Raw genomic sequence first — 11,131 nt, forward strand, 5'->3', positions numbered from 1 at the left:
GCACCATAAAAGTCTCTTCCAACCGAAACCATTTTATGATTCTAAGCGTGCCCGGCTCGACCGCAGCGTGCCCGGCTCCCTGCCCGGCTCCCTGCCCGCCCTGCTCCCTGCCCGGCTCCCTGCCCGCCCGGCTCCCTGCCCGCCCGATTCCTCGCCCGCCCGCCCGGTTCCTCGCCCGTTCGGCGGCTGCCGACTCCCCCCTGCAGGACGCGCCGCGCAGCGCCCCGCAGCCTGCCAACGGCTCGTCCTGCCCACGGGTGGGTGGCACCAGGGGCCGAGGGCAGGTAGGGGACCTGGGGGGGGGCTCAGGGTCCTTCATCCTCTCTACAAACCCTGCCTGCAGCTTTGCAACTGCTGCGAGTCAAGACCACCGAAGGGAAGAGCGATGTGAAGACCATGGAGCGATGGGGCACCGTCCGTGAGCGCACAGCTCATGAGTCAAAGCGCATATATCTCTATCTATATATATATATATTCCTTCCCACATGGCCCTGTTTGTCATGTATAGAGGGACATGCTGCAGCCCAGGCACGTGGCTTCAGCTGGCTGCGCTGACGTGCCGGGTGTGTGTGTATGCATGTGTTTGTGCATGACGTGGTAAGTGTGAGATCTGAGCGAGGCGGCTGCCTTGTGCGTGGCGTTTGCATATTTTATGCTTGGGAAGGCAAAGAACACCAAGTTTTCATGAGCAAATATTTGCATATTTTCCACTCGTTCGAGCAGATAAAGCACTTCGATTCTCTGTTGCATCCTCAGGAAAGCCAGGAACATCTTCTTTTCAGGGGTGTTTCCCCTTCTTGTATTCCTCTGTCTCTTTTATCTGCTGGCTCCCCTATTTCAACAACCAATTAACTGCTTCCTGCCCCCTCCCCACACCCCCTTGTTCCATGGTCCTCTACAATAGCTGAAGCAGAACGTTGCACGGACTGTTTTGCTGTTGCCTGAGCTGAGCTGCTGTGTTTCCCTGCTGATGATAAATACAGCGGCTCCCTAACAACAGCTTCAAATGACATTAAGTGTGGGCTGTGTTAGTAACAGCCTGGAAACACACCCGCGCTTCTCCAGGTTGGAACCCCTTCCTGATCACCATTCCCTGCCCCTTCCAGCTTCTCTCCTGAAGATCCATGGCAGAGCAGAAGGATCAAACCGAGTGGGTCCGAAGCTGCCCCGGGCCAACGTTGAGCTGGCAGAAATGTGCTTGGGTGTGCACGTATGGTGGGCCTGTGTGTGGGGAGGGTCGTTTGCAAGTTCCAGTTGTCATCTCCCAGTTGTATCCCATGCTTTGTATATGAAGATGTATGCGACGTGCTCTTGTGTTCATGCTCAAGGCCAAGAGGTACGTGCATGTCTGGGTATGTGAGCATCTGTGTGGGTGGCCACATACGGTCTCACGCACACAGAGATATACTTAAATCAAAGCAGACACAGACATGAATGTCTGTATATATTTATACACATTCACACAGTCACATGTACCCACACATACACTCATGCAATCACATAAATACTCATTTGTATGCATGTATGTGCGTCAGATATATATACATCTCTATACCTACTCTTGTGCACTCTGACGTGTGTATATGAAGCCTCTGAGCAGGTGGCAGAATGGGCTCTCCCTGCCTCGAACACCCCGTCGATGATCAAATGTTTGCTGGGCAGAGGCATTGCACAACGCCGCTGAAATCATTGCGGCCCTTTGTAGTCTTGCAGCTCCCATCTCTACGTGATGAGAATAAAACCTTTTGTGCAGCACAGGGCTTGATGGAGCCCTTATCTCTGTGTCTATGCACCCAGAATAGAAAAATCCATTTCCCCATCTGACTGGAACAAATCCCCCTGAACACAGCCAGAATTTCACTTCGCCACTGTGCACGGTTCCGGTGGCCTCTGGGTTGCCCGGAGTCAACCACACCATCATTAGGAGAGGGCAGTCAGATTAATGCTATTACTACAGAGAAAGTTGGGGATTCACCAGGAGGGAGACAGAGCTGAGGACAGTGGGCAGGGGTCAGAAGGCAGCAAGATACCGTCTGACATTCCAATCATCTGTCCTATGAAAACCAGCCTTTTAATCCACGGTGACACTTTGCAGAATTTGGTAACACTTAATTTTCTCCTCATGAATTTCAGGCAAAAAAATCCAGCCCTTTTCTTTTTCCTCCTCCAGTCTTATTTTTGGTTCATCTCCTTTTTTTTTTTTTTCCCTATTTGTCACTGAAAAATAGGATGCGGCGTAGGGGGGAGAAGAAAACACAAGAAGAATATGAAACTTGTGACCCTTTTGCTTTTAAACTCCCGTTTAAACTAAAGACCTCCAGTTTCCTGCAGGTCTCCCCGGGAAACATTTTGTTTTCCCCAGCAGGGTCCCCTGCTGAGCTGCCTTGCTAGTGGGCTCAGACGCCATGGATCAAAATGATATCTCCTTGGCGCACTTGCTCGGTGCTGGCACTGCAGTGCCTGGGCTCTTCAGAGATGCAGGTATTTTAAGAAGCCAACCAGTCGGTGGAGTTTCTTGAGTGGTGACTTGCAGCAGATGGAGCTGCAAAGGCGTGCAAAAATGAAGTCCCAGCTCAATTCAGTGGTGAAGGAGAGCATCTCTGATCAGCATGTTGGCAGCCAGGGAACTCCCCCATCTCCCCACAGCAGCTGGGTGGCCACTCTGTGGAGAAGGAAAAACCCTTTCTATACCTGCTCCCCACCCCATCTGAGCTGCCTCCTGCAAAGTCCTCATTCACTGTCACATACCTTCTTCAGTGCCTGGTCATCAGCCACAAACAGCGCTATGTTCTCCCCAGCTAATACCATTTCTCCTCTGTCCGACAGTGATGGCTGCCAGTGGTGTCCAGCATTCACCTTGCCTTGCTCCTCAATGCAAGAGGAGCAACACAGATCTCCATTTAAAGTGCTGTGTTGTCCATCTAGTTCATCACTTGGTAGCCAGACCTTTTAATCTTCCTACCGTTTGTTGCCCCATAGAGAGGCGGGAGTTTTGGCAGCTCATCTTCATTCTGCCAGGATTTCTTGACTGTGCTTCACCCAGTGGATGCTGTAGGAGCTCCCCAACAGAAAAAAAAAGAAAAAAAAGAGAGATACTTCTTTAGTCCAACAGACTGTGGATCTCACACCCATGAATAGTTTGGCTGCTTTTCTCGCTGAGCCCCACAGTGTGGGCAGCTGGTACATGGATGGAAGGAGGAGGAGATGTGAAAAGGTAGCAGAGGACAGAAACTGGATGCCAAGCACTTTCTTTTCCCCATGAGTCGAGGCAGCATTCCTGGGTGTCTGACTGCCCATACTCAGGGGAGCAAGAACGCTTTTGTAAGAGGAGAAAAGCAGTGTGTTGTCATTGGTAGCTCAGATCCCAAGGCTGAGCCTACAGGCATGGCCCTACGTGCATGGTTTGGCACCAGCAACCCAGGCTCAAAGACAAAACAAGATGAGGCAGGATCAATAGGGACAACTGTCACCTCTGTCAGGGAGGTGACAGCTGTACCAGTGGCTGAAAGCACAGCTGAATGTCTTTTGCTTCCTCATGTTTGCAGTCCCTTCCCACACTTCCTCTTCTCTCTTCCCTGGCTAGGACATGTCTCCTCACCCAATGCTCTGCTGTGGTCTTTTGCTGAACTTGGGTGTCCTGCACACCAGTTCCCCGGATGCCTAGGAGGCCTTCACTTCTCACATCATCTTTGGGTGATCTTTTCTCTTGCTTCCTCATAAAGTGATTCTGTTCACATCATCCTCAGCTGCTGCAGCTTGCTCTGGCTCCCAGTCCTGGACTTTTGTCTTCTGTCCCAGCACACCTGGCCCCATGCCATCTCTTCCCACCATATGCTTTCCCTCAAGTCACCTATGAGATGCTTTTCCATTACCCAGCCAGCTCTTGTCACTGACCCTCCACAGACTGCCTCCTCCAACATCTCCTGACCACAGGGAGGTATGTCTCCTCCCAGTGGATGCCTCCTTCCCATTTGTCAAAATTATTTGTGGAGAAAAGTGCCCAGATATAATCAAGGGCTCATGTATGAGAGTCTTCTTGGTGGCTGTAGCTTAGCAACAGCATTCATGGAGAAGTTCAAGGTGTGGGGCAGATATTTAGCAGCGCCTGCAGGAATGAAGCCAAAGTGGAGGGAGAGACCTTCATCCAACCCACCCTTGTACATTGCTGCTTCTCTAGCCTGTGCACTCAGACAGGCCCACCCACAACTTCCCTCCAACAACCGATGCACAGGCGCAAGCACTCATCCACCACTCACAGCAACATGCACGCTCTCACACTCTCACCCAAGCATTCACATGCTCACTGACACATTTCCATATATACTTGTATGCCTACACAAGCGTATATACACTTAAACATCCCACATTTACATAAACACGCTTCCTCCTCAGTGTTTGTATACACACAAATCCACATTTGTACTCGTTTACACGCACCCCACAGCCACAAACAGATTGGGGTCAGTGCCCAGCCCATGCACATCTCCCACCTGTACCAGCTCCTTGATCTCTGACCCTGCTCAGCCATTCTCACACACGTACGGTCCAGTGATCAAACTTTCACATACAACCACCTTTGGGCACATGCAGACACATCATTTCTTCTCCATCCTGAGCCAAATACCCTACCATATCCCATAAGACAAATCGATTCACACAGTGGAGATCCCACGACCTGCCTCTGCTCCCTGTCCCCATCCTGTACTGATACACGCCTTGATCTCCTGTACCACACAAACAAAGACCAACTCGTATCAAAGACATTGTGTATTCTCAGGAGAGCCAAATATATAGCACCCTCCCGCCCCTAAACACACAGAAAGGTTCTGCCCAGTTGGCCTTTTAAGTCCAAAAGCTTTTTGTTTATTTACAGTAAGGCTTAGGGAGAGGAAAAGGGGAAGGGCATTTCAGCTTGTAAGAAACCCTGCCTCCAACCCATGCCTCGTTGTCTTCTTCTCTGGCCTTGTTACATCTTCCACCAGGGTTCAGAGGCACCAGGAAAGCCCTGAAGAATGCAAGGTTCATGAAAGAATTGTCCTATTTGTTCTCCCAGGTAAATCTCATCAGCCTGCCCAGAGTCCATGAGAACCCTGGAAAGAAAGAGGGGGCTTTGAGCAGTCAGAGTGGTCTCCAGCCAGGACCAGCACAGATTGGGATGTTGTCCGCGAGACTTATTGAAGAGCTAGAGAAGGGTCAGCCATTCATGCAGCTGATATGTCTTAGCTACAGCCATTTTTCTTCCTGTTCTTCCTTTAGGGTCAACCACTTCTCATGCTTATAAGGAAAATAACCAAGGCACTGGAATACCTGTTTCTACATCTTCAATGGCACATGTCATACATGCATTTTGAGGACTTCCTTCAGGTGCCACAGGCAGACAGCAGCTGATGCCCTTCATAGCTGGGTGATCTAAGGATGGATCATGCAGTCTAGGGCTGACCTTGCTCTCTCCATGCTGTCAGTGACCATAACCTCTTCAGCTCTCCCTGGACTGAGTCCTTCCTTTACCTGGTACCACACAAACTTCAGGTGTCTCTTCCAAAGCCAAGAACAATGCTTTTCTTCTTCCTCAAGCTCATGGAGCTCTCTTCATCTTTAAGCAGAGTCTTAGCCTTTAATATTCCCTTGTATCAACCTCTCCTGTTGCCTTTGAGGTGGAAAAGCACAGAGGGTGAAGGGGATCCCATGTCCTAATATCTCTCTCCCCTGCACCATTCCTTTCATCATAAATAACTGACATGCAACTTGTTGCTCTTTTCACATCCCACAGGTTCCTCAGGGAGTGGTTTTTGCTCATTACTTTCTCCTTCCCCACTGCTTAGAGGGTGTTCCTGCCTCTCATTACCATTCTGGGTGATCTTGCTGATCTCGCCCTCTTCCCCTTCATCATCAGTCTTCTCTGGGGGGCATGCTGGCACCTCCTGGCTCTGGACTCGGCGGGATGGCCTGAGGATGGCCCTCCGGAAGCCCTGCTTGAAGCGGTAGGAAAGGAAGCCATAGATGATAGGATTGGCACAGCTGTTGGCATATGGTAGCACCACCACGAGGAAATAGACGCCAAAGAGGGATGGCTCCTCTGGAAGTGGGCAGACGACGTTGATTATGTTGAGCACATAGAAGGGGAGCCAGCAAAGGACGAAGACAGCCACAACAGCCACCACCATGCGGGTCACTCTGCGCTCTGAAAGCTTGTGTTTGGAGGACAGAGCCCTCACCCTCCTACCAGAGGAACGAACCTTTACGACGATAAGTAGGTAGCAGAGACAAATTACCAGCAGCGGCCCAAAGAATCCCAGGGTGGCAGTGTAGACGATGAAACCAGCTCTCCACACTGAGGCAGGCTCTGGCCATTGAATATGGCACGTGCTCATCCCTAAGGGGACATCTGAGAAGACCACAACGGGCAGCACCACTACGGAAGACAGCACCCACACAGTTGCACTCACAGCCTTGGCCACCCGTGCTGTCCGCCACTTGGAGGACTTCCCTGGGTGGACCACGGCCAGGTAGCGATCAACACTCATCACTGTCAGGCAGAAGATGCTGGTGAACTGGTTGATGGCATCCACAGCCATCACCAGGCGACACATGAAAGACCCAAAGGGCCAGTAGGACAGGGCATTTTGTGCTGCCAGGAACGGCAGGCCCAGCATGAAGAGCTCATCAGCTAGGGCCAAATTCAAGATGTAGACGTTGGTCACCGACTCACTCACAGAGTGCCGCAGGACCACGTAAATGACCAGAGAATTCCCAGCCAGCCCCACCACGCAGACAATGAGGTAGACTAGGGGGATGAGGACACCGCTGACAACCACACCAGGGCTGGTGGTGGTGGAGCTGTTGGGGGTGGTGAAGCCTGCCCAGCTGCCAGAGACATTCCAATCCTCCGACACTGTGGGCGTGGGGAGGCTGAAAGCAGAAGTGTCCATAGCAGAGGCAGGGAAGAGGGCAGGGGGAAGTGTCCGTGCAGGATCAGTTAGCAATCTGGAGGTGAGAGGAAGAGAAAAAAGCCATTGGTATTGGTGACATGAGAGCTGAACAAGCCACAGATAAAATCACCACATGAACTGTGTGTACTTATAGACAGGCATGGGAAGTTGAGGTGAGTTTGTGAATGCTGGCAGCTGCTGGAAGTTGTAGGACGCTATCGACCCCAGCTAGTCCTGGGAGGCACAGTGGTCATGGAGGGACAAACAGGGACATGCCTCAATGTGGGCCAGTGGATCCTCTCTGCTAGGGAAAGATCCTCTGGAGAAAGAACCACAGACCAGGACAGGAACAGGAAAATTTCTCATTTTCTGCTAATGGCTCCAGTACTGAGGCCTAATTCTCTTTTATGAGTGGCAGGTGTCTTACAAACAGAAGAGGGAAGAGCATCCAGTGACAAAGTGCCATTCCAACTCTGGCTTCCCCATTCACTGTCTATCCTCCTGCTTGCTGAAGCTCTTTTTGGAGTGGCCAGGTTATTGTGGTGGTGTTAGCCCCACCAGCAGAAATAAAAGCACCTCCATTCTCAATCCAAGCCCAGAGGCTGAGCTCAGCACCTGAACTGGAAGGTAGCTGGTTTGTGCTATGATGGCTTGAGAGTCAAGGAAGAGCCAGATTATTTTGGGTACACCAAGGTGGATCAGTCCAGATCCCTCTTGTCTCTTTCTCTCTTGTTTTATCCCTCTCCTTCTGCACCCTGCAACACACTGCTAATGGAAGAAGCTTTCCTGTCCCAGCTGTTTGCAACACCAAAGCAGTGTCCCAGCCCTTCTAATGTGAGGTGCCCAATTGCCCGTCACATCAGGGTTTGGCATGGAAACAGCACTCAGCTCACTCAGAGACAGCCTTGAACAAACAAGCTCTCCACTCTCCACCAGCTCTCTGCTCACACTGGGTGAGAAGCTGCAGGGAGAGAAGAGACAGGACGTGCCTTTTGTCTTTTGTCAGGGCTCCAGATATGTGAGTGACAGCCCAGCGTATACTCCAGACACCCTGGCAAACCTTACGCAGGGGAGATTTGTGATACTTTCAGGATCACCTGGGCTCTGCAAAAAATTTCTGGAAGTGAGGAGTGACAGGGTCACTCTCTTGGAAGTGAGGATAACTTGGTAGAATAGAACAGGGACCCTGAGTCTCACCTTTACCCATCCCAACAAATCTCTTAGGGCTCTGAAGCTCCTCTGTTACTGAAATGAAAGCGGGAGATCTCAATGGAAAGGACTCCCAATATTAACTATTTTCAGGAGGCCAGAAACACTCCAGAGACTTTTCTCCCAGATGGGATTCCCTGCAGCATCACAACTTTGTTCACCCATGTCTTGATATTACAGCTTTTATTCCTTTTTGTACACATCATTCCAACTTCAGGAAACCTTAGGGGAGACCTGAACTTTGGATGAACTCCTCAGATATCAGATAGGCAAACCCAACAGATTCCACAGGTTTATCAAATCTTACACTGAAAGAGCCTCATCTAACAGGCCTCACAAAACCACAATTGGGCAACTGTGTCTTACAGCCATTTCTACAGGCTATTGCATAAATGTTTCCTGCTATACCTAAATGAGCTTTGAAGGACTGGAATTGTTTAGACTTTCTCTATTTGCAGCTGCCTTGGGCTGTGACACACTGTCCTCATAGAAGCCCATCTTTTGGGGTTCTGCAGTACTGTGGTTGTTCCACACATCATGAGTGGCTGCAGTGAACAGGCTGAGTAGGAAATGATTTGAAACTCTAAGCTTGAGGATCTTTCCTCTGATATTTTTTTCCAGTGCTGTTCTAGTGACGCAAGTCACTTGTTGGAGGAAAAGGGAGGGCAGTGGCTGCTCTGGGGACAAAGATCCCTGCAAAGGGTGGCAGAGAACAGAACAGTATGTTCATAAAATGACAATCATCTAAAAGGTGGGGGTATAGTTAGGAATCACTTTAAATATTCCTCCTGCATGCAAAGGAATTTCCAAAACAAAAAGCATTTGGAGACAGAACCCTACAAATACCAAGTATGGATGGGAACACTTGTGCAGGGTCTGAAGAGCATATGGGGAAGTGTCTGGGGTCCAGACCTCAAAGCTGATGGCTTACACTGTGGTTTAGCAACACAGTAAAAGTAAAAAGGCTCCAAAAACCCTATAAAAAATGCTAAGGAATGCAACTAGGCACTGATTCACTACAAACTCATTCTGCTGCTCAGAGAGCTGCAGTGGAGAAACTTTGTCCTTAAGGAGGCATGGTCTGCCTGTGCCGTTCTAACTTTGTCAAGTACCATCTAGCAGCTCAAATGCCATATCACATATTCTGGCTGGTTTGGCAGAACAACTCCTGGACACCAGTGCCTCATCTGCATTGGATTGACTCTGATGGCTGCTTCAGCAGCAGACGCACAGGCAGGAATTAACGAGGAGCCTTGGCCTCAGACTAATTGAGTGTTGGCATCTGCTTGGCGTCCGTCCCTAGTGATGTGGACTGCACCTGTTGCAAGAGGCTTGGCGTTCCCTGGCAGGTGCTGCTGGAATATGCCTGGTCCGTACATCTGGAAAGCAGGGGGAAGGCAGAGAGGTAGCAGGAGAGGGTAAATTCGTGCTACTGCTTTCGGTAGGAAAAAAAAAAATAATCAAATATATACTGCTGCATTGAATGAGGGGAGGAGGTGGATGCTAACAGCTGAGCCTAGACCTGGTTACAAAACAGGAATAGAAGCTGGGGGGGACCACAGAGTCCAGTAACCTGCAGCCCCTTTTGCCACCCTCCCCTCCTGTCCACCTTGTTTCCCATGGGATGCTCCAGCTTAGGATCCCCCCTGCCTCACCACCGGGCTGAGCTCTCTGGTAGGGACCAGGCTGGGCTGGCAGAGCTGGGGGGTCGGGTCCACAGGTTTCCTTCTGTGGGACTGCAGAGTTAACTTCTGCATGGACTCACGCCCGCGGGGAGACATCTGGGAAGAGCGGGCAGAGCCGCCTGGTACTTACGTGTCGTTGGGATGTACATTTTCCTCTGCTTCACCGGGAGAATCCGTGTCATATTTTTCCCCTTCCCCTTTCTTAAAAGCAATGGAGCAGAGCGGTCCCAGGAGGGAGCAAGTCCCACCCTGCACTACCGGAGATGCAGGTCCTCCCTCCTGGACCTGCCCATCTCCTCCTCCGTGAGCGGTGCGGGACTGGGGCCCACTCCCGTGTCCCGCTGGAGGCCGGGCTGGTGTTCCCTGCGGGGATGAGCGGTCCCGCACCCTCAGGCCGGCGGGGCTCTCCCCCGCGCTCCCCTCGCCATCTGCGGGAGAGGGGGCTCCTCCGCCGGGCTCCGGGCAGGCGGACGGGAGCGGCGGCTACCGAGGGGACGGATGCCGGCAGCCAATCGGCGCCACGCACGGAAACACCGGCAGGAGAAGGAGAAGGAGGGGATGGACGATAGGGCAGGAGAAGGGCGGGGGGGAGAGACCGGGATGGAGAGGGAAGGGGGGAGAAGGGAGGTGCAGGAGAAGGGTAAGGGGAGAAAGGGAGCACGGAGGAAGGGAGGATGGAGGAATGCGGTAAAAGAAGGGGGGGGACAGTGGAGGAGAGAGGGAGAGAGAGAATAGAGGAATGCAGAGAGCAGCGATGTGGTGGGAGAGCGGTGCGGCAGGATGGGGGGGGGGACTGGCTCAATTCCCCTGGGTGGAGGGAGTTGTGGCAGTGCAAAGCACCCTGTGAATGCCCACAGACACAAAGGAGAGGGGGGCCTTATTATGAGGGTCCTGAGGGCAGGACCAGTGCTGCTCAGAGGTGCAGGGATGTGGCAAAGCCTTCTAGCTGGCAAGGTGGTCAGAAACCGGGGTGGATGTTGAGGATACAAACCCTTCTCCCTTCTGGTCTGCCCTATGAGCACCTCCAGGTGGATAGAGCTAAGGGCAGATGGGCATTTAAATAAGGGGGCTGTCAGTCTCCACTCTGTTGCTCCTCTGGCTCCATGCACAACCTCATGTCTTTTTCATCTTCTCTGGGAAAAAGCTCCAGTTCAACAGCCCAAAATTCTCCTACCAAATTTCATGTCTGCTGCAAGGAGTGGACCCAGAAGAAATCGGGGGGGGGGGGACAAGAAATTAAGCCCCTTTGTGCAAGCAGTTCTCCTGGGAAGGAATTCCCCATCCCATTCCCAGCACAAAGTGCTCCAT

The 11,131-nt window shown here is 51.6% G+C and overlaps 1 protein-coding gene across 1 annotated transcript; it reads right to left on the minus strand.

The window, feature by feature from the left end:
* Positions 1–4,772: 4,772 nt before the first annotated feature.
* On the minus strand, positions 4,773–10,416 carry SSTR3 (somatostatin receptor 3). The gene is made up of 2 exons (XM_014963171.1): positions 9,954–10,416; positions 4,773–6,984 (listed from the first exon to the last, which is right to left on the minus strand). The coding sequence occupies exon 2, from the start codon at positions 6,927–6,929 to the stop codon at positions 5,724–5,726; it is 1,206 nt and encodes a 401-aa protein (XP_014818657.1). The 5' UTR covers positions 6,930–6,984; positions 9,954–10,416; the 3' UTR covers positions 4,773–5,723.
* Between the last annotated feature and the right edge of the window lie 715 nt (positions 10,417–11,131).

The sequence above is a fragment of the Calidris pugnax genome, unplaced genomic scaffold (genome assembly GCF_001431845.1).
Source record: "Calidris pugnax isolate Ruff unplaced genomic scaffold, ASM143184v1 scaffold44, whole genome shotgun sequence".
In the NCBI taxonomy this organism is placed as follows: domain Eukaryota; kingdom Metazoa; phylum Chordata; class Aves; order Charadriiformes; family Scolopacidae; genus Calidris; species Calidris pugnax.

What these genes read in the sequence shown, in the direction of transcription:
- SSTR3 (XM_014963171.1), bottom strand. Translation starts at nt 6,929, where the DNA reads ATGGACACTTCTGCTTTCAGCCTCCCCACGCCCACAGTGTCGGAGGAT.